The 24,049-nt window shown below is 37.1% G+C and overlaps 3 protein-coding genes across 4 annotated transcripts; 1 reads left to right on the forward strand and 2 right to left on the reverse strand.

The window, feature by feature from the left end:
- Positions 1-1,776: 1,776 nt before the first annotated feature.
- syt15 (synaptotagmin XV) lies at positions 1,777-7,938 on the forward strand. Its single transcript, XM_007259314.4, is given in 9 exon segments — positions 1,777-2,031; positions 2,870-3,056; positions 3,319-3,458; positions 4,246-4,338; positions 4,341-4,531; positions 5,691-5,861; positions 6,666-6,777; positions 6,874-7,089; positions 7,660-7,938. Coding segments are annotated over 9 exon segments (1,266 nt in total). The 5' UTR covers positions 1,777-2,024; the 3' UTR covers positions 7,809-7,938.
- A 99-nt stretch (positions 7,939-8,037) lies between these two features.
- Positions 8,038-14,488, reverse strand: si:dkey-21e13.3 (uncharacterized protein LOC100150043 homolog). Of its 2 annotated transcripts, XM_015608325.3 has the most exons (5): positions 14,045-14,488; positions 12,891-12,995; positions 10,975-11,097; positions 10,357-10,482; positions 8,038-9,462 (listed from the first exon to the last, which is right to left on the reverse strand). In XM_015608325.3, exons 1-5 carry the CDS (start codon positions 14,136-14,138, stop codon positions 8,996-8,998), a joined length of 915 nt encoding a protein of 304 aa, XP_015463811.2. In that variant the 5' UTR covers positions 14,139-14,488; the 3' UTR covers positions 8,038-8,995. The 2 variants fall into 2 exon arrangements, with proteins under 2 accessions (XP_015463811.2, XP_049320570.1); XM_049464613.1 differs by lacking the exon at positions 10,975-11,097.
- Positions 14,489-14,567: 79 nt separating this feature from the next.
- si:ch73-127m5.2 (uncharacterized protein LOC561202 homolog) lies at positions 14,568-19,055 on the reverse strand. The gene is made up of 4 exons (XM_007259315.4): positions 18,898-19,055; positions 16,199-17,223; positions 15,980-16,109; positions 14,568-15,587 (listed from the first exon to the last, which is right to left on the reverse strand). The coding sequence occupies exons 2-4, from the start codon at positions 17,085-17,087 to the stop codon at positions 15,176-15,178; spliced, it is 1,431 nt and encodes a 476-aa protein (XP_007259377.3). The 5' UTR covers positions 17,088-17,223; positions 18,898-19,055; the 3' UTR covers positions 14,568-15,175.
- Positions 19,056-24,049: the final 4,994 nt, after the last annotated feature.

The following is a 24,049-nucleotide window of genomic DNA, read 5'->3' on the forward strand; positions in this document are numbered from 1 at the left end:
TGTCAGGAAAAACATTGTGATCCACATCAAAAATGTCAGAGAGTCAGCTGCCTGCCTGATGAAAAGCATTAGGCCCGCTGATATGTTCTCTTAATAAGGTCCTTTTCCTCATAGATATATACCTTCAAGCTGCGTCATCCCTGAAATGTTACAATATATATGATATACGACAGGTATAATAGCTATGATTACAAATACAGCCATTCAAAATCATTAAAATAATATCGTTATAATATATATATATATATATAAATAAATAAACTCCTTAAAGTGTAAAAAAGATGAAACAAACAGTTATGCAGTATCAACATAAGTATTAATTAAAAGTTATGTGAAGTTTTGTGAAAAAATTAATGCTCTCTGTCTGATAAAAGCATTAGGTCTGGTGATATGTGCTTTAAATAAGCTCCTTTTTTGGTTAATAGGTGCATTTAAGCTGATCTCTAAAATAATATTAAAATAGATCTGATATGATCTCGAATTTACCCAAAAGATCAGAAAACATGCAGTACAGCTCTTAAATTGTTGGACATGATATAAGTAAAATTTATTAGAACATATCTTGTGGTTGACCATTTCTGAATTATAGATAAACTTAATAATAGGTTAGTCTCAGCAGCAATTTTTTTTTTAGGTGTTGTCTTTTTTAAATGAACACTAGAATGTCTAAGCTGGGAAAAATAAATAAAAAAGTATGTATATAGTTAAATATAGCACATGTTTTTGCACCTAATAGTTTTATTAACTTACTATTTGCTGAAAGATGCTTAAAGTTAAAGTATCACTACTGTCATGCCTGAGTGCATAATAGTTTTTTTTTTGTGTCTCAATCATTTTACCAAAATCTGTAAATGGCCTTCATAATATTAATAACAGATTATTAGATTTGGTGTCTAAATCTTTTTAATTCTTCTAACATGAGAATCTCACCCAAACCCTTCTGTCCTGAATTTCATTGATAGTCTACATTTTTGTTTAAAAAATCAGAAACTAAATAACATTAGTTAGGTTGTAGCACCACATAAATTCAATGTAAGCTGTGAAAAGCTTTACTCAAGTTTTGGCTTCAAAGCAGCTGAAACCATTTTCTGGCATGGAACACAGTGTGGGAACAACAGACGTGCTAACTGATTAAAATGCTGATAAGACTTCCCCTGCTATCCGGGTATACTAAAGTTGATCATTAACTTCAGTGAATGCAAAAGGCTGGATATATCAGGATATCATAGCAGTAACAGTGTTATACTGTTTGTAATAATTAAACCCTGGATGGAGGTCTTGCTATCACTGAGCTGTTGTAACACAGTAATCAGTGCATAATCTCACAGGGCCAGTTTTGATATGGCAGACAATTATATTACATTATTGGGAGGTTAACTAGAGAGATGACTTTAAAATTATTTACAATATGAGGCAAGATTGCATCAGAAAGTTCAAGCTTTTGTAATATTACTTCACATATTATTGATCATGGGGTCACATCATGCAAAATACAAAATAATTAATTGATTCTGATGAATAGATTTGATTTATATGGATTCAGTTTTTGCTATTAAAGTTTTAAACCACTTGTTGAATTTTCTTCTTTCCTTATTCTATCTTTCCTTATTCCCAGTGAAAGCAATAGACAAGCATAGCCTTGTGAGTGAGAACTCAACAGATGCCACTAGTGTGGAACATATTTCTGATATATTAGGAGCAACTGATTAGCTAGAGAGTTCATAAACTGTCCTCTTGACTTGTGTGGGTTATTCTGAACTTAAAATTATATTTAAAAAGACCAACCTTATCTTGTATTTGTATCCAGACTGGCCTGAAATGTGGTTTAAGAACATGTGCATTCATTTGGGCTAGAATGTGGTGTTGATTAACCAGACTAAGGGGCTTCGGGAACATTGGGGTGATTAAGTGGAGGCTGCAAACTTCTCCACTGAGACAGACGGCTGGGAAGCAAACCTGTGGGAGTAGCAGAAGAATGGGACAAATCAAGACATATAACCACTAGGAGGTGGCTTTGGCCATACATGGCTGGTAAGTAAAGTTTAAAATGATGTTGAAGGTGCTGTATCTGTCTTAGAAATAGGTCATAAATACAATAGCACTAGCAATGTTCACATTGTGATGAAAAGAAGGTGCCAGCAACGTGTTCAAGTTGTGCAGACCATGCATAGTAAATGACCATCTGTGATGAAATCAACAGTGTGTTGTTCACTTCAGGTAAACATAATGTATTTCTTTATTATGAGATGTTTAACATGCTGTCTGAAGTCTGTTTACCTCACTACCTACTTGTATAATTGTATGTGTATTAGAGGAAATATACACGTTATCAGGTTTTTAATACTGCAATTTGCTGTTTAAAAAAAATATGTCTTTTCAGTCTGAAATGTAAGTCAGTTCCAACTTTGAATATAAGATTTAACATCAGTTTTCATGGGGTGGCATGACACCACTTTTTCATGTCCAATACTGATACTGCAATCAAATCAATCAATTTGATTGATTTAAACTAAGATGTTAATAATACATTTGCTTAACATACTCAAACTGTGAAACAAATATAAAACCGAAATCTGGAATGTAGGCTTGGTATATGCAACAGTGTAGGCTAAAGGATTATATTAGATCTTACTTTACATTTCATCCAATATTTGAACCAGTGAATCAGCTGTATTTTCTTTGCTGTTTAGCTCATTTACATTTGTAGTTTGTTTGCTGTTTATATATTTTAGTGTTTTTTATGAAAGTACTATCAAATTAACATGATTATTTGTGGAGAAAATAAGATTGTGTATTTGATTATTAAAAAGAACTGACAGAATGGATGGAAGTTTGATATCAATATTCTATATTTTTTCTCCGCCCTCAGATAACTTGGTAGCTTTGGCCAGCGGTCTGTCTGCTGTGCTTCTGTTTCTTTTGCTAATTGTTCTGACAGTCTATCTGTTGTGGAAGAAGAGGCAGGACCAGAGACAATACCAACAACTGATCAGCACTAACCCCACTATTCCTCCATGCACTACTGTTCTCCAAACTTCACACTCCAGCAGCTATGGGTGTGTATCTGATCTGGACCCTTTTGTATTACCGTATATAACGACATTACGGCAAAGTATCGTATAAGTGTGCATTTTTTAAAAATCAGCTTAAAAATAGGCTACCACTTCAGTTTAGCTCATCTCTAGAATCTTTACTTGTTTTATGAGTAGACACTGTATTATGAATATTTGTAATGAATGTATTTATTTAATGTATTTTTGTTTTAATGAACTGCTTCATTATTATTATTAAAAGTAAATTTGATCTCATGTCTCATAGCTTGGCTGAAGTCCCCTTTTTTCTGCCACCAAGCTTCAAGAGATCAGCCCACGTTGAAGAGAATAAAGGGAGGGAGGAAGAAGAGCAATGGGAGCACCAGCCGCAGCTTCACAACCAGCGAGGGTCTCTGACTATAGGCAGTAGGTAGATTGCAAAGAATACATGTGTGAAAAGTAGGCTGGTCATGATAATATTTGTTTGGATAATATAGTGTCCCAGAAATAAATGTGATAAGCAATATTATTTCCCCTTTCAAAAATGTTTTAATTACAGCATAATAATTAATTTACATCCATTTTAAGACCAGTAAATTTTTAATTATTACAAATATTTAGACGTTGGAATTTTAATTAATATTAATAAAATATTTTATATATCATGTATATCAAGTATGTTTCTTCAACCTTAGATAAACATTATTAATAAAATCATGGCTCTGAGTGTTCCAGCGGGCTAAGTGCTGCCACAATGATCAGGAGATCGCTGATTCGAATTCTGTTCATGTTGCTTGGCTGCTGGAGCCCTGAGAGAGCACAGTTGGCCTTGGGTAGATGGCTCTCTTACACCACATCACTCCAAAGGGTGCCATCAGCAGCAGTTTAAAAAGAGGTGGTGGCTGACGTGTCAGAAGAGGCATGTGCTAGTCTTCACCCTCCTGATGTTGGGGCATTACTATCACTAGTGATAGGGGTAGTCCTAATAAGTGGTTTGGGTAATTGGCATTGGTGGGTTGAAAATAAACTTATAAATATAACTATATATATATATATATATATATATATATATATATAATAAACACCTGTATGTATGTATGTATTTATTTATTGCAGTATATGCCAGAGTTTAGTCGGCTCAGCAGAACACTCTCTGTTCTTATTTGTCTCCCTCGCCCTGTGGATAATCACCTCTGGCTGAATGCTTCTGAAGGCTGGTTTCCTCTGGGCAGCCTGAGGCCTGACCTGTACCGGCTGCCCGAGGAGCCCAGTGAGTGGGCAGAGCCGGGGGGCTCCAGCATGCGGCTGTGCAGTACTGTCAGGAGAAGGAGCAGCTGGTGGTCACTCTGCTCCGAGCTGCTAACCTGCCTGCCCACTGCCAGGCCTGCACCACACTGATCAAACTGCAGCTCCTGCCATCTGAAGACCGGCGCCAGCGGCAGGCCAAGGCCCGGGGCAAAGGCTGCCAGCCGCAGTTCAACGACAGCTTTGTGTTTCAGGTACAGCAGGAGAGGGGGGACATTGAGTTAGCTTGACAAAAAATGTTCTACATAGTTTTTATTTTTGAAACAAAATTTTTATTTTATTTTTTAACTAAGCTAACTAGCGGTAGCTAACAAGTTACTAAATTTGCTATCCCTTAGATACCAGTAGGCTAGCTATAGTGTTAGCATTGTGAAAATTACAAGCTAACCTACTCACACACTTTATATGTTAATGTCTTTTTGGACACTGTATAACCGTAAGTTACATATTGCCTATTGTGAAAGGTATGAGCAAAACAAGCTCAAAGATTGTTGCTAATGTTAGCTAGGTTAGCTAACAAGCTAACAATTAAATACACTATCCTTTAGCCTAGCTATAGTGTTAGCATTTTAATAATTATATATATATATATATATATATACACACACACACATACATTTTTTTTATATTGTCATATTTAACTGTTAGCTAAGTTAGCTAACTAGTAAAAAAGTAGAGATATTATGACTTAGCTACCAGAAGCCTAGCTATAGTGTTAGCATTTTTATAATTTTATATATATAAATATATATATATATATATATATATATATATATATATATATATATAAATACATGTTTTTAAATTGTCATATAACTTTTAGCTAATTTAACGTTAGTTAATTAGTGAAAAAGTAGGGATATTGTCCCTTAGCTACCCGCAGGCTAGCAATAGTGTTAGCATTTTTATAATATTATAAAACAGTTATATATGACCATTTTAAAAAATGTATATTTTATTTTAATGTATGTTATAAAAATGCTAATAGCGTTAGCATTTTTATAATATACATTATAATATAATATACATTTTTAAAAATTTGCTAAGTTAGCTAACAGATTGGCAAGCAAGCATTTGCTAATGCTTTTCCTATTCTAGTAGAAATACTAGTACTGTGTGAATAAAAAAATAATAATCATGCAGCCAAAGCAAATCCATCAAACAAATCAGCAATACAGCAAAAGATTATTCAGCTATCAAGGTTAAACTGTTATGAATCATATCAGCACACAGACTGAGTCATAGCTTCTCACATTTAATAATGTCTGACAAATAATGAATGACTTCATTCATTTGATTGAAACAGCAGCAGCACTGTGTGAGTGTGTGTTAAGTCCAGCTTGCTTTCTGCAGGTGTCTAATATCAGTGTGGGCCAGTGTACACTGAGCATGAGTGTGTACTGTGTGGACCGTCTGAAGAAGCACCACACAGTGGGCCGGGTTCTCTTCCCTCTCAGACTGTCTGATCTCAGAGAGGCAGCAGGAAAAGTGCTGTGGAGGGACCTGGAGACTGAAAGTGATTTGGTACTGATCCATTTTCCAGTTTTTAATATGTATTTTAACCATTATGTGATCTAATGCAGGAATATGCATAGAATATACACAAATATGGACAAAAATCTACTAACCCATTTATTTATTTTTTCTAAAATATAAAATATTATAAAAAAATGTTTATCCTGCTTTTGTTAAAGTAACTGTCTACACTGAATTCTTTCTAATAAAGTATTCTGGCGCATTACTGTAAGAATATAATTGCATTTAGTGACAAAGAGCATCATGAGGTTAAGATGTTGCTGTCCACTTCACCCCCAACTCCAATAATCATGTTTAAAAGCACATATTAAAAACCATTTAACCAAAACATAGTTTAATCACATTGAGTGCTGATGATGGTTGTTACAATACATGAATTTTGACTGGCACCAGATATAGTATTATAGTCCAAAATATTAGTGTGATACTGCAGCAAAACATTAGAACATCACAAATTGCTTGTTTTATTATTGTTGTCCAAAATTATTGTTTGACACTAAACTCTAAATCTAGAAAACTGCTTAAAAAAGTTGTTTTTTATTTTTCCTGCTTATTAACATTTTGTGGTTGGCCTTTTACACTTCTGTTAAAAATCATAATGCAGATACTCATGTAAGTTTTACTGTAGTACTGCAGTTATGAGTGCATAAATAAAGTTTAAAAGGAATAGTATAGAAATAATTTATGCTGCCAAATTACAGTTTTGAAAAAGTATATTTGAATAGTAATTTGTACTGGACTAACATTTAAGATTAATAGCTTCTGATGTTCCACATCTTTGTAACATTACAGGCCCTGTCAAAGCATGGCGATATCCAAGTGTCTTTAAACTACAACCAGTCCCTACAGCGCCTCACTGTGGTCGTTCTTAGAGCTCGAGGACTCCAGTGTTCCAGCAATGCTGGTGAGTTTTACAAACATTTGTTTTTACGATGATTGTGGGTGTGGATGAGTTATGGTAAAGCATTAACTATAAATTATTTTCCTGTGGTGTGAACAGGTGTTTGTGTCCAGGTCTCTCTGCAGATACACACTCAGGTAGTGAAGACAAAGTGGACTTCAGTAGCCAAAGGCAGTGAGCCCATCTTTAACGAGAAACTGACCTTTAGGCTTCATCCTCGGCAGCTAGATACAACCTGTCTGAGCCTGGAGGTCCAGCAGCCTGCCACAGAGGAGCCCTCTGAATGCCAACCAACTCCCAGAACCACAGCACCAAGTAAGGAGTAATATACTGTCAAATTCAATCTAAAAAAAAAAAATTATATCTTGCCAAAACATAATATTTTATTTTTTCAGTATTGTACATTTAAGGATAATAAATGAATAGAAGCACAGTATTCCATGTAATATATGTTTTAGCATGGTCTATGTAATGTGAGCATGTGCAGTAGTCACATAAGGCAAATTAAATCAAAACATCAAATCTATTTTTTTTTTCTGCTCTAAAAAAGGAACATCAGAGTTGAATAATATATGCACAATATAATGTATAATATTCCAGTCTTGGATATCACATTATTTGTCACAGTACATAATGCTATATATTGCAGAAAAGGAAAATACTGCAATGTATTTTTTCTATGGCCATGCAGCCCTGGAATTCTCTGAAATGTCATTAAATAGCATACATATATAAAGGTTATAAATGTTATTTTTATTTCTCCTTTAAATTTACCATATATAAGAATGGTGTGGCATGTCATTTACAAAATATATTCAAAAATATAAAAATGTATGGCATTAAATTTGCTCTGCTTTAAATTCATTAATTTCTACCTGCCTACAGTGTCACTGGGGGTAGTGGTCATTGGGCCATTCATGTATGCCAGAGGCAGGGAGCTGGAACACTGGACCGAAATGGTGAGCAAGTCACATGAGCTGGTGAAGCAGTGGCACGGCCTGGGAGCAGCTAATGCCATTCACAGTCCAACCTGAACCACACAGTTCACGCACACAATGACCACAGTATCTTTATTCACAAATCTACTATTTCTAAAAGAGGACAATGCTTCCTATTCTTCATTATCTGCACAAGATACACTTTACACGTTTTATATAAGGCAGTTTTATGGTGGTTATAAGGTGGTTAACCAACTAATTCCGTGATTGAGGTATGTTTTTAAAAACTGCTTTTTATATACATAAAAAAGGCTTTTAAGAAATGAACAGACATAACATCTTTATTATGACATTCATTCATTTAGATACATTAACCTCTAGGGTAGAATTAACTAAGAGTTGTATAATTGTATTTTTTTATTTCTTTAATTGTGCTTCACATTGATAAAATAGGACAAAAACAAATAATTGTGGCAATGTCTTGTCATACCATGTATATAAAACAGTTTATTAAAAGTTGCATTATCTAGCTGACTCCTTTCAGTAATTTTCTAATCATTCTAAAACAAGTTGGCTATATATATATATATATATATATATATATATTCAGTGTATTTCACATATTATATGTGAACATAAGGCTTCGTTTACCTTTTTTTAAACTGGCCTTGTGTTAGTTAAAGCCTATGTAGCCTTCAGTAGATCGTGGAATCCAATACTGTAAGGCCTCTTAGATGCTTAGCACAGAGTGTTACAAAGCTAGCTGACTGCATCTCTGGCTCTATCCCCTCTTATGTTCTGTGCAAAGCTTGGAAAGACTTAATCTGCCTGGACGCTTGGATCTGACAGACTTAGGAACAATAACAAGTGTGCCACAACTCCTTTGCCTCTGTATTTACAAAAAATGTTATCCATTTTTATTTTATTATTATTTTTCAAAAACACCAGCTACCCTTTGTGTCATGTAAAGCTAACACCCACTGGTCACTTAATTTTCTGCACTCAGCTCCATGGATCATGCTGGAGCACTTTGTAGTTCTACCATTACAGTCTGTAGGTCTTTTGTTGTCTTGCATACTTCGTTATCCTCCTTTTGACATGTTCTATAGTGATGAGGAGCCCACAGGACCACCACAGATCAGGTAATATTTGGTGGTTGGTGATTCTCTTCTTAGTATATCCATATTTATGGTATGTCAGATTGTTCCTTTGTCAGTCTACTAAAAGCTTCTTTTTCAAATACATTTTTCTTATACACCGATACGTCCTTCAATTATCCATCATCACAGTAAGGTGTGAAATACTGCAGTCTTCAGATTCCCGTTCTTAGGAATGTTCTTGACCGAGTACTTTATAACCTTGTAGAATTTGGGGCAGCAGCTCATGTGTGGTAAGCTCCAGCCGGTCTGCCGTCCATTATGTGCTCCCCATAACAGCGTGGAACATCTCTGAAGTGCTTCCACGCTCACAGAGTACTGTCCCGGAGACCACTGGTTCAGTCGGACTACAGTCACTGCTGACACAAAGCTAAAGGAGTGCTGGGAAGTGCCGTGGAACACTTGCTCTCCCTGGTCAAACTGACCGCTTTTCTCCCACACGAACTTGGAGTCGTCCTGTTCGCCCATATCAGCCAGGTTACACAGAGCCAGCAGGCATGAGCTCAGCAAGGGGTAGTTCTCACAGTGCTGCAGCAGAACAGCCACCAGCCGCGGAACAGCTCCCAACCTCAACATCCTCTCCTGCTGTAAATCTGAGCAGAGAACAAACAATATTCTAATAAATACAATTACAGCATAATAACTGTGATAATCACATGGACTGCCTGTTTTTTGTGGCAAGGAGGAAGGTCTTGCTAAATGGGAATACCTTGTTTGAAACATGAAAATATTTGGTGTGGGCTTACAGTAATACAGTTAGATGGCCTTTTCATATTTGGTTCTTTGAGATGGCTCTTTAGTTCTTAGTTCTTAATATGTTCTTTGGGTCAGTTTTCAACAGAAAGTTTTGTATCTATGTTTAAAATAGTTTAATAGTTTAAATGTTTATATTGATTAAAATAAATCTTCAAATATGATGCGCACTTAGCTTGTATAATCTCTATTGGAAACTATTTGAGTATAATGGGATGCTCTGGAGCAGCTGCACGATAAGACTAAGAAAATGTCAGTATAGAGGGTGTTTGGCTCAGTGTACTGTAATTGTTATCTGGAGTGATGGAGGATAATTGAATAACTAATTAGGTAAGTGAAGTAAAATATTGATTATCTACAGTGGCATCTGTGGAGCACTGGTATCCACTGTACATATTATGCAACAAGTAAGCAGTCAGTTCTTGATGTTGATTAAATTATTTTTAAGCAGTTGTTAAATTCTTTATTCAGCCATATTTCCTTTTTTTGCATTTTATATTAAAATATAAATGCCCCACAATAAGATAACAAAATGACAAACTGACCAGATAAATGCATACTCAAACCTGTTTATAATTAAGCTCTTCATTTTGCATTTTTGATAACTCTAGTTGTTAGACATTTTATGGTTGTTTTTTCCAGGGACATGTAAAAGATTGTGGCTTTTTGATAAGTAGTTTAAAAAAAAAAAAACTCTTTTTGAAAGTAGTGTAAAAAAAATCAAGTAGACTCACTGCTATCACAGCAGATTCTCGCTATGGCTCGGATAACATGCAGGAGCAGATCCTGGTCCTTACTGAGCAGCAGTGTCAGAAGGGCTGATATAATGCCAGTGTCAAAGCAGCTGTCTCTCACTGGAGCTGTGAACAAAACACAAAATGATAAGGCAGGAAAATTACTTACAGAAGCTTTATAGCATTATTCAATAGTAAACATACACACTAGTTTTATACTTAAAATTGGATTTGCTATGTTGGCAGTTTATTATGTGCGCCACCTTTGTACTTACACTCGATTCACAAAACAAACAACAGTAGCGGCCCGTTAGCAGGCATAGAGTGGCCATAGGAAGTATTGGGAGAATTCTTGGTGGGATGCTCTGTGTGTGGGCTGCTGAATGGGTCCTAAATTTAAGTTAATCTTAATTCTAGCAGGGTCCTCCTATTCTATTGGCAATACTTTGCAACAGGGACAGGACAATCTTTGTGTGTGTGCTTGTGTATGTGCACATCTGTGTTAGCAACGGGTGCAATGTAAGGTGACACAACATTTGGACATACAGTGTATGTCAGTATATCTGTCAGATTGCAGATTGTAAATACATATATCTGAATCATTTGTACTTGGCTTACCCTCCCTAGCGAGTTCAGCTAGCAATCTGGCTGTGTGTATAGTGAGAGAGCTCTTCCTCCTCAGAGCCTGAGCCAAAACAGGCAGAATGCCACTCTCTACCACCTGCTCAGCTAGGCCACGTTCTGATGGAGAAGCACACACACACACACACACACAGTAAAAACCTGTAAAAATCTCAAGAGATTATAAAAAATGGCTTAATTAGTTTCTGTACTTCTGTACAAAAATCAAGTAAAGCACCCCAAGGCATTTATTTCTTTTTCATTAGGTGATGTCTGATGGTCCTACCATATGCGTGGTGGACATTTCATGATGTTCCTGTAGAAACGTTCCAAAAATACTTGGAATAAAATCTTGTTACATGAACTTTAAATCTCAGAACATTTTCTCCTTTTACGTAATGTAACAATGTCATGTCCAAAAGACATTTTGCTATTTTTAACAATGACTTGAGCTTATGGCTATTCAGGAAAAGAAAAAGGAGAGAAGAGGGGAGAAAACTTCAGGCAGCCTCAGCTTGTCACAGGAAGTGAGATCCCCCTCCTATAAGTAGAGTCAGGAAGGAGAAATAACAGTTAAAGGGAGAAGATGGGGCAGTGGATGGAGAGAAGAGAAGTCCAGGGGATTTAAAGTATGGTAGATTGGATTGGATGGTAGTTTGGATTCAGGCATGTTCCCCCTTCCAGCAAAACTGCTACTGAATTAAGGGCATATCTTGGTCATGTTTACACAGGTGCCAAATTCCCTCACAGCTGGCCACCCGGCCGTTCCAGTGTGAAGTGAGAGGGAAGAGTGGCTAATCAGCCCTGTCAGTCAATGACTTGAACAGACTCAAATGCGGATTAGCAAACCTGTGTTTTCAAATCCACAAGGGTCACGCATTCAAATTAGGTAGTGTTAACACAGGCACTTTGGTATGGGTCAAAAACCCTTTGCAATGTATTTTAATAAGAAAAACACATTAACAGGTTTTTAAATTTTGATTTTTAAAAATATGAATGAAAACAGCAGGGGATCTGCACTAACCAACTGGACCTACTGAATCCAAATCTTGCCTATAAAATTGCTTTCCATTGCATTCTCCCAGATGTGTGGTGGATGTTGTTGGGTGACGCAGTGATGTGAGATATTTTTAGAGTCATTACTTGTCCTGTCTGGTGTCTGCAAAGAGCATATCTGTAAAAATATTGCAAATGTTATCAAAATATTTCAGCTTAAAGCAAAGCAAAGAAACTATCTATCCTGATCACAGTATTTTTTTGCAACCCTAGTGGATGAAACCTATTTTGCATTTTGCCAAATTTTCATATTTGCAAATAACTTTGCTAAACAGCGTACAGGATGGAATGTAATTTACATTTACTCCAGTATAGTAAACACAAATTGTGCTTTGAGATCCCCCTCAAGGTACTGTACATAACCAGCACTGACATATTTACTAGTAATGACATGATTTTACACAAATATCCAGTATGCATATAGAACATACTTGTAGAACTTTACCAGCATTATTAAAGTACCTCATAGGCATCAGCCAATGGGAGTGGTTTAGTTTAGGTCGGAGTGGTTTAGTCTGTAAGAATTCAAAACAATATTATTGGTAATAAGTAAAAACTTTAATTTTAAAAACTTCTGCTCTTATTTTTTTGCTGATAAACTTTCATGTTTGAGTAAGTTTTCTGCTCACCCATAACACTTATTCATGCTTTTGTTTATGCATATCAAAAATCTTTTGTGAAAGCATCCTTAGTCTCTTCTGCAGCCATTGTGCAGACAGTTTAGATAAAGCTATGCTGTGGCTCTTTTCAGGCGCAAATATTAAATTGACAGTTGTTGTTTAGTGGGTATAATTGAATACATGCTCAATAAATGTGTGGCTAGCACATGAAAGAAGATCTGTAAATCCGTCACTCACTTCTCTCCACAGCAAGAGTCAGCAGGGTGTCCAAGTGAGGTTTCAGTTCCTCACCAACAAGCTCTGTGGTCACACTGATGGCATCTAAAGCTGCACCAAATGAGTCTGCTTAAAAGAAACCACAAGCAAATAAAGAGCATTCTACAAATTTGTGCAATCGAATCGGAAATGGCAAAAACAAACACTTTTAAAAATTAATTACGGTTTGTAGGAACATACACATACACTATATAGTATTGACAGTCCATCAACAGTCCAAATCATCAAATTTAGGTGTTCCAATCACTTCCATTGCCACAGGTGAATAAAACACAAAACATAAGTGAAAGAATGGGTCGCTCTCAGAAGCTCAGTGAATTCCACAGTGGTACCGTGATAGGATGCCACCTATGCAACAAGTCAAATCGTGAAATTTCCTCACTGTATAAGTGGAAGTGATTGGAAACGGCAGCAACTCAGCCACAAAGTGTTAAACCAAACTTTATATGGCCTTCAGATCAAGAACAGCACATAGAGAGCACCATAAAATGGGTTTCCATGGTCGAGCAGCTGCATCCAAGCCTTACATCACCAAGTGCAATACAAAGCGTTGGTAAAAAAAATATATATATATCTTTTTTGGATTAATTAAGAGTGCAGACTGTGAGCCTGGCCTTCACATCCAACATCAGTGTGTGACCTCACAAATGCATTTCTGGAAGAATAGATTCAAGAAATGCTATAAACATACTTCTAAACCTTGTGGAAAGCCTCATAGAATAGTTAAAGCTGTTATTACTGCAAAAGGGGGTCCAAATATCAAATTAAACCCTTTGGATTAAGAACGGGATGTCATTAAGAAGTAAATATGCGCGCAAATGCAGGAGAGCAAATATTTTGGCAATATAGTGTACATTGATCAAAGATTCATCACAAAATTAGGAAATAACATGTTAACATGAATTTATAATCAGCTAAATAATGATGCGAGCACACAAAACTAGTTAACATAAAATAAATGCAACATAAGGGTTAAAAGATAAAAAGCTGTCTGTACTTCAGTTTCTCACTCTGCAAACTGCCAAATCTAGTAAATATTGACTAGTTTTATAGTAGTATGTACATTTATTTAGGTCTAAAGACTAAGAACTAACTAAAAAACTACGGCTACTCACCCTTTGCAGTGCTGGGCAGGGGGTGACCGGCTGTCCTCCTGTCCATGTGTATAGGAGGTAGAGTATGGGTCTCAGCATGAGGTGTGATGTGCATTACACAGAACACCCAAACTCTGATAAAAACACTGTAGACAGCATTCTCATTCTTTACACTTTAACCTAAAAACACTAATTTCCATTTTTTCAGTCATCCTTAACTCCTAAATAGTTGCTATTTCACTGTATGTACTACAGACGAGCAGTCCCTCTCTGTGCTCTTCTGTTTTTCTCTGTTTACTCAGTGCATGCATTTTCTTTCCAGCAATCCCTTGCCCCTCCCTCTCAGAGCTGCACTAATGCAATCCAAATCCTAAATCTCTCTAAAGCTCCTTGCTTGACAGGTAGCCTCTGGATGACACTGTTTCATGGTACACACAATGATGGCTCTAAAACAATGTTATTATGTTAATTATAATGAAAATGGACAGTTGAAGTGAATAAATCATGCTATTAAAATCTAAATGATGAAGACGACAGCAAAATAAATCATTAAAAAATGTACATTTTTAATGCACAGAAAAAATCCAAAGCACTTTTCTAAATACAGATTACAGTTGTATTCACTAGTTGTTCAGTACAACACAAGTATAGATTCAAGGAAAATATATAAATAATTCGCAACTTGAATAAAAAAAGAAGTCTGTCATCCTACATACACGATATGGCATACTGAAATTAAATTGTTCATCTATTCTATTACATTTTGTATTTAAATGATGTTTTAGACAAGGGTTTTATGATTTACCTTCATTACCATGTTCCGAATTGAACAAACACGTTCTGTCCTTTTATGTGATTTATGTTCTGTATGTTTGTTCTTCACTCAGAAATAATAAAAGAAATATGAATGGAAGATATGAAAAGGCCTATTTCAATTGAACCATTCTTGTTCATATAAATCCTTTCCGTATCAAATGAACTGTTTAAAGACTGACTTCATTATCTACAGCTGTTATGATTCAAAACCAGAACACAGTTTCAGATATCCAAAAGAGATTCTACATGAAAAAGAAACAATACAAAACTAAAATGTGCTCTATAAAGAACCTGTACGCCGCATGCACACCCTCTCAGCATCCCTCAGACTCAAGACTATGCCAGGCCTGCACTGGGAGCACCGAGGCCACTTGATATAGTCTCGTACCCCACAGATACCAGCGTCAGAACACTGCTCTCGATGTCTGTGGACTGTGGAACCTGTGGTACAGCAGGATCTAACCGCATCTGTTTGCCTTTCTTCCTTCCTCTTTTGCCCTTCTCTTTCGGCTTGCCATCTTCTGTAGCGGCTTTGGGTTTGCGGATGCGTTTTCGGATCCTCCGAGACGGTGGTTCAGGCTTGGGATCTGTGTTTCCGGAGAGGATGCGGATTTGCCGGTCAATGACATCATCAATAATGTCAAGTGCTACGTCCATCATGCCATTGCCAAGGCCGTGTGTGACATTGGAAAACAGACGGCTGTTCGCTGGGTCTTTGAAAACTTTCCGCATTTCTTCAAGGTAGTTCCTGGATAACAAAAACAAATAACTTCTTCAGTGATATTTTTGCCTACATAGCACTGCGAACTCTATTCTCTTTATGTAGTCAAAAAAAATATATAAAAAGAGCTAGTGTTCAGTGCACTGGGTGGGTTCTCAGTATAGGCATAATATAGGCTACATATAGAGCCATAAAATGTAGAAAAGCTTTTAAAAGATTTATTATTTTTTTGCCTGGTTAAATAATTCTTCATATACATGGAAAACCTATTTATAGTAAACTGATATTTTTCCCTCAGTATATGCTATGAAGAAACAAAGCACCAAGTAAAAGAATCCAATATTATTGTGTTAAAGATGACTTTCTCTGAAATATATATATATTTATTAGTGAAGTACAGTGTATACAACTAATGTTACCTTGTTTCAATTATTTTTGACCAGTGCTGCACCTGGTTCGTCTCAGGCAGTAACTGCTTTGCGATATTTTCATAATCCACATACTGTAAAGCAAAGTCCTTCATGTCTTTGCACAGTGCTGCTGTGTCACCTGTAAAAAAGATAAGGCTTTTTAAATCTAGCAATGTATTTATTTTGTCTACAAGCTATCTGAGTATAAATGATAAGGCTGATTCTCACCCTCAGTGAGTTTGGAGAAGGAGCTGGACACTGCCGTGTTGGTGCTTGGCGAAAGGCCGAAAACATTCAGCGATTCCAGGAGAGTTTTTTTACTGGCTGGGCCTCGACTCACTCGAGTGTAGGCAGCCAAAGACCTGAGGGACATCTTTTCAGGCGGCTCCAGCCTCCGTTTAACTTCCTCATAATGGATTTGATACTTCCGGGCCTTTGAGCTCTTCATGTTAGGATCCAGAAGGGAGGCGACCTCTGCAAAAGGAACTTGCAGGTTAGGAATGGTCCCGTCTTGAGAAGATGATACAGTTTGGGTCTCTGAGGTGCCTTGTGTTATAGCGTGGACTTGTGACGGACCATGGCTTTGTTGCTGACTGTGGCTTTGTGGTTGCCCATGGCTTTGTGGTTGTGTGTGGCTTTGTGTTTGCCCAAGGCTTTGCTGTAGGCTCTGCAGCTGCCCGAGGCTCTGCTGTTGCCCAAGACTCTGTGGCTGCCCGTGGCTCTGCTGCTGCCCGTGGCTCTGCTGCTGCCCGTGGCTCTGCTGCTGCCCGAGGCTCTGCGTTTGCACATGGGTTTGCATTTGGCCATGGCTGTGAGACTGCCCGAGACTGTGAGACTGCCCGTGGCTTTGTGACTGACCACGACCATGACCGTGTCCGTGTCCATGCATCGAAGCCTGGACTTGTGATGATATCTGGACTTGTGAAGGAACTGTATGTGGTACAGCTTGACAGGAGACATCTTGTGGAATGACTTGCTGTGTAATGATCTGAGCAATGCTTGGAGCCTGAGGCGGAGTTTGATACATGGTTATGATGGGATTCCCAATTCCAGCCACATGAACCACATCACTGTTTGGCGGAACTGTGGACATGTGCATTCCAGTAGACGGATCCATTTTCACAGTCTTTTTTCGAGATTATTGACTTCTGTTTGAATTGTTTTGTGCTCTTGTGTAAAACATTCACTAGATGATAAGTTTCAAAGTACCACCAAAATAAGGTGCTTCTTCACAAGACGACCAAACCCAGTTACTGTAGGAAAAACAAATAAAAACATAAATAAATAAATCAGAGAAACCTTTATAATTTTCCATTCATTCACTTTTAGGCATGTCACAATAATTACATTACTAATTTATTGTACAATATACAGACAGGACCTCAATTATGTTTACTTCTGTGTGTTATTTACATAAGACTAAATGTCATCTAAAAAACAGCATGTAAAAATAGGCTGCAATCTTTTGTCAGACAGTTGAAAAAAAGTCTACATTTCCCAAACTATTAATTATAAAACTCTTTGATCTTTAAAAGGGTGTAATTACATACATTTACATGTAAATGTATGTAATTACATACATTTACTTCTACTAGAATTATTCCTTTATTAAAAGTATTAAACAAACGAGAATATGTTTTATACTTTAGATAAAAAAGTAGCCATGTTTAGCTTTGATGACAGATTTGCACACATTTTTTTCAGTGGCTTCATGAGGTAGAGTTTCACATTTCATCCCAAATCACCCATCTCAGCTGGGTTTAGGTCAGGGGATTTGTTAACTCTAACTATAATTGTATGTGTGTCCCTTAATTGTTTGTGTTTAATATTAATCTACAATGTAGAAATTAAATAAAGAAAGAAAAACATTGAATGATATTCACTTTATTCAATTATGTGTAACTATTAGATAAGCTATAGATCAGTATGGTGGCACAGTGCTCTTTCCAAATAACAGTAAAAGTAGGCAAGGAATACTAAAGGGTCAGTGTAACGTTTATTAATTTAATTTTCTGACCGTTTGGGGCTAAATGCCAAAATGGAAAATTGCATGTAAAAATTCATTATTTATTTATTTTAATGTAGTGCAGTGTACAAGAAATAGTGTACAAGAATGGTTTTCATCAATTTTTTCAATTTTAGTTGCAATTTCAGGAAAAATAATAAAAATTAAATATTGCATTTTGCAAGTTGAATTATACCATCTGGTTTGTGTTCTGACACAAATATGGACAAATCTAAAAAGAGAGAAGATTTAGCTTGATACGGTCAGAAAATTAAACTGCTAAACGTTACACTCACTCTCTAGCTATATAAGAATAGCACATTTCATACACAGCGACACTTTAAAGTGGTTAATGTTATATAAGCAGAGATACAATACAAACAAATAAAAACAAAATAGAACAACGTGGCTATTACTGCTATTGATGCTTATTGTTATTATTATAAAAATACAATAAACACGTGACTTTATGCGATTTAAGCGCCTTCTTGACATCATCCATCGCCACCGTGTGGAAGTGAACTTTGGCTGCGTCCACAGGCTGGGCTAAGCTGGTGGAGTTGTTGTGTGCTGTGTGGAGCTCGGCTGCTGTTGTTACTGTATGTTCAGTAGTAGATAGTTAGATAGATAGTTAGCTGTTTAAACAGAGCTGCTCAGGCTGATTTATTATAGTTTGGAGAGTAACGCGTGACCAGGCTTTAGACGCCAGTGAAGCAGCGCTGCTGATGTGCAAAGGCAGACTTTAAGAGGAGGATAATCCACTTGTTTTGGTGAGCGGGAGAAAGGCTAGGCCAGAGCCTGAAATGTGATCCGGCTGGTTTTCTCTCCAGCAGCTCCTAAAGACCGGACCTCGGTCCGCTCCTCACCCTTTATAACTCTAACCTTGACTCGGAGGCGAGTTGCTGACAGTGTTCTTACTTACCGCTCTATGGTTAGAGTCGAGTTTAAACCCTACTGATCCTGGACCAGTCCATGGCGAACCGAGCGAAGCTCTCCTTCTTCCCCGACGCCGCTTCGGCGGGTTGCAAATCAGCAGACAGGGCACCGTCGCCATGCCGAGCTTTTCTCGCACTGTGATTGGTCTACGGGCCTGTCCGTCAAATGCAAGCGGACTTGTGACTCGTTGAACTCTGTGCCAATCACAGCGCGTCACTTTTCACGGGGCGGGACATCCGGGGCTTAAAGCTGTTCAATCAGACAATATAATATATAAAAATATCTATTCAAGGATTTAAGGAGATTTTATTGTCATTTCACATCACGTGTGGTACATGAGGTGGAACTAAATCGTATCCCCACGGTCCAGTCACACCCAAAGAGCAATTGTTAAAATAGATAAATATGAATAAAATAAAATACAGCTCTGGAAAAAAATTGAGACCACTTCAGTTTCTAAATCAGTTTATCTGATGTTGCTATTTATAGATATATGTTTGAGTAAAATGAATATTGTTGTTTTATTCTATAAACTACAGACAGCATTTTTCCCACATTTCAAGTAAAAATTCATGTCTTTTAGGGCATTTTTGCGGAAAATGATAAATGACTAAAATAACAAAAAAGATGCAGAGCTTTCAGACCTCAAATAATGCAAAGAAAATAAGTTAATATTCATAAAGTTTTAAGAGTTTAGAAATCAATATTTGGTGGAATAACCCTGTTTTTCTCTCCTCCACCAGTCTTACACGCTGCTTTTGGATACGTTTATGCCACTCCAGTTGCAAAAAATTAAGCAGTTCAGCTTTGTTTGATGGCTTGTGTTTTCAATTTGGTAAAACCAAAGAAACTAGATTTATAGTAAAGTTTTTTTTGTTATTAAGAAAATCTCTACAGAGTAGAATACCCACTTGAGAATGTCTACCGACTTTGTCATGCACTAGGGGGCGCTCCCGAGTGAGGTAAATCCAAAATGAATGGGTTCATAGGATGGATGGATGGATGGATACTTTGTTGATCCCTAAGGACATTTAGGAAAACATTAGCATTACATTAGCTAAGTTGTAAACATCATTTTACTAATTGTATTAGATTTCTTAATGTCTTTGTGTAAAGATAATATGTGATTGAAGGAGTAGCATCTGTAGATGTATTTAGCAGTTTTTATTTTTTGATTAAAACATACACAGCTTAACCAACATTATTATAATAAAAAAATTATTCAACATCAAAATGTTCCACTAGATGGCGGTGTGTGTTTTCAGTTGGCAGGCAATCAGTACTGTACAGCAGGGGTGGGCAACAGGGGCTGGAGTCACAGCACAGTTGGCCTTTGATTTCACCTATTAATTGTCAGACCTATTAAACTTGGCAATTAACAGCTGAGTTAAATCAGGTGTGCTTGAAATCTGGAGTACAAAGCCAGAACTGCATGCTTCTGGGCCTCTCTCTCTCTCTCTGGGTAAAACAAGAACACAAGAGCATAGCACACTTATTGAGTTGCTACAATAGTAACTTAAAAAAAATCTGCCTTTCAAGTGAGCCACTATTAACATAAGCTGTTATGCAGCCTGGTTAATGCTACCACTGGAGGTATATGAGCCTCCCAAGATAAGAGAACATAGTATTCCTGTATAAATCAAGTGAACTAAAAATGAGCAGGAACACATCCAGAACCAGTTGTTAGCAACTATTGTTGGTTGGTAAATGCGTTCTTTAGTACTGAAAAACGGGCAGTTGATCAGTGGAAAATGGTGATACAAATGTGCACGAGAAGACATATTGAGAATAGGCCTATCTGTATCTTTGTTGTTTAAGCTCCCTGCCATCATGAATTTATATTCCTGCACATCCTCTACTGCTAGGGAAGTGACAGCAGCAGACGGGGAAATGAGGAGTCAGGTGTAATTTTTGCTGGAAGAGCATAAATAAGCAACACTTCAGCAACCCAGAACCAGGCTTCTCAGATTGACAAATAGGGCAACGACCTGCAAGGACATATCCGTTATATTTAGTTCTGTTTGTCATGCCGACTGTACACTAGAAGACTTTGAAAAGGCTCTGAATGTTATCTAAAAAGACTGAAGTCTGAAGTACCGAAAGAATTGTCATTACTCTGCAAAAAAACAGAGAAAATCGCAGGATGACTATTTGCAAGACTGCAACCAGATTGCAACCAGAGTCATTTCATAGTATTCTCCTGATGGGCAGACAAACAGCATAGCACAAAGGGGAGCAGCTTTTGACCACAGCTGCCTTTATTTGTGCAGAAGTTTGTTCAGGAAATAGTCAAAAAGAAGGCACAAACTTTGATAAAAAAAATACTTATCCTGAGCATATTAAATAAGCTTATACAAAATAAGTGAGATGAGGGGAACACTGCAACTTTTTTCAAGATTTAGCTGATTTTTATTGGAACATTGAAAATGTGTCTGTAATGGTATAAATGCTTAAAATGTACAGTAAAAATGTTAGAAATTAATAGGCATTAAGAAATAGTTATTTAATGCTTTTGTGGGATTAACTATCTCTGCTGTCCAGGAAAGACTTTCTCCTAGATTTTGGAGCATTGCTTTTAGGTCTTAATTGTAATAAGGAGAAAAGGCATTTGTCGCAACACCATAATGCTGCAGACTGCCATACCAGTTTTCATTTTACAAACTTCAAAACCTTTCTCTGAGCTTTAGCCAAGATGTTTTTAAATTATAGAATTATTTACTTGAATTATGTGGCATTCGCTACCATTGACTAAAAAGTTTCATCTGTAAGTAGTTAGAATTCTTGCAGCTCATTCAACTGCTCTGTGGTTTGTGAGCAGTTGATGATGGATAAGCAATTGTGTTTAAGCAACTGAGAACAACTTTTTAGCGCTCAAGTTAATTAGCCTTCATAAGATAATGAATTCTTAAGCTCTGCAGGGCTGCAGAGACTGTATATTTTCTCATGTTTTCATTGTAAAGCCCTGCGCACTCCATCTCCATTTTGGACATCGTGATTAGTTAATGACATTAGTGTGGTGCTGATGATGCCGGCGGAGAGATCCTCAATTAGAGCGGTACAGCCTAGGATGAGGCCGCCTGTGTCTTCGACGGCACACCCCACTTCAAACACTATCTCACAACAGCCTTCATAGAGCCGGCGGCTCCCAGCGATAAACGATCTGCTTCTCTTCTGCTTCCAGGCTCTGGGGATAGATGAGGATAACGGAAGCCGCAGTACGAACTTCACACTTAACACTTCACAGATCACACAGCACGCTGTTCGCGAAGGAAACCACGCACATTAGCCTGCACTGCTGTATAGCAGCACATTCAGGCTACTGTACTGCGATCAGGCCGTAAGAAACATCTGTTTTCTAATAGTACAAACAACAGTAAACTAAAGCCTCGGGACACATTCTGAGATAGAGCCTGGTAAGAGGCCTTCATGCAGTTTAAATGAAGACATGATGTACATTTTTACAGTATTTCAGGGTGTGGAACTGTAGGAAAAGTTTCACACCCAAGAAAATAATGAATATGATATTCAAGACCTGAATTGATTAATGATTAAAAATTTTAATGAAGGAATAAAAAAACTATAAATTGCTAAGTGTGCAAAAAAAGGAGCAAGTTAAACAGCTTTTTTCTTACATTTTCTGTGGGTTTATTATATATGTTTTTAGCTTGTTCTTGCAATTTTCTGTGAGTTTATTCCAGTTGACTGCAGCATAATATCTAAAAGCTGCCTCACCATGTTTAGTTCTGGTTCTGGGTACTGTTAACAGATCTACCTCTACTGATCTGAAGAGTGTACTAGGCCGGTATTTCTCCAGCATCTCAGAAATATAAGCTGGTCCAATCCCATTTAGTGCTTTATAGACGGAGAGCAGTATTTTAAACTCTGTTCTCCAGCTGATTGGAAGCCAGTGTAATGAGCACTGGAGCGATGTATTCCTGCCTCTGCGTCGTGGTTAGCACTCTGCCAGCAGTGTTCTGAACAAGCTGCAGTTGTCTGATAGATTTTTTTTTTTTGCGGAACCCATTACAGTAATGTAATCTACTGGAAATAAATGCGTGAATGAGTTTTTCTGGATCTTCTGCCCTCGTAAAGTCTCTGAATGCTGAATGTTTTTAGGTGGTAGAAGGCCGACTCTGTAATAGATTTGATATGGCTGTTAAAACTGAGCTGTGAATCAATCTGGACACCAAGATTCGTCATTTGTGTATTAGCAGTTACACCCTTTGCTTTGAGATAAGCATTGGCCTTCTGTTTTTCTTTACTGGGGCCAAATATAATCATTTCTCTTTTGTCCCTGTTTAGCTGGAGAAACTTAAGATGCATCCAGGTATTATTGGCTTTAATACAGTTACACAAAATGTAAATGGGACTTTAGTCATTATTGTAACAGGCGATGTAAATCTGAGTATTGTCTGCATAGCTCTAATCAGCAGTTTTATTTTCCTGCAAGATTTGGTCTTGTAGGAGCAATTCTAAAAGCAACACTAAGTAGCATTTTCAGGTTAAAGAAACAATATATACTAAATGACAGCATACATGTAAAAATGGCTTCCACAGTCCAATTTAAAACTAAAGAAAAGTGACTGCCTCTTTTCCTTCTCCTCCAGACACGACACATAGGTTGCCAGGACGCTAAAAAACAAGTGCCAGACAAGGTCAAGTGTCAAACTTTTAGTTTCTGTTGGATATTTCTGCCACACTGAAAGCAGTTTAAGTTAGAATGTTGAAGCATGATGGCATGACACCGCACTACTCTGTATCTTGTACAGAGTACACACTACTCTGTCTGAAATAATCGCTTTCTTGATAACCCATTTGCACACATACCATTACTAATGGTCACACAAATGTTGCAATGACTTTACATTCCTATCCAAACTAGTGGTTGTTATGATGGTGAAATTACCTAGATATGGTAAGTTATCCTTAGCTAAAACTCAGTTTTACCTGTTCAGGAGAAAGTTAGCCAACCTTTTAAATGAATGCCGAAGCAGCAGAACACTGTGCTTGTCTGTTTTTTTTTTTTATACTTGGCAACCCGGGGTGTAGAAATAGGACTAGGGAATGGGCAGTTTATGGAAGCAGGGGCTAAAACACAATCATAATATATGCTCTGTAATGAACAATCATAGAAGAAC

Source organism: Astyanax mexicanus, chromosome 15 (assembly GCF_023375975.1).
Source record: "Astyanax mexicanus isolate ESR-SI-001 chromosome 15, AstMex3_surface, whole genome shotgun sequence".
Classification (NCBI taxonomy): Eukaryota; Metazoa; Chordata; class Actinopteri; order Characiformes; family Acestrorhamphidae; genus Astyanax; species Astyanax mexicanus.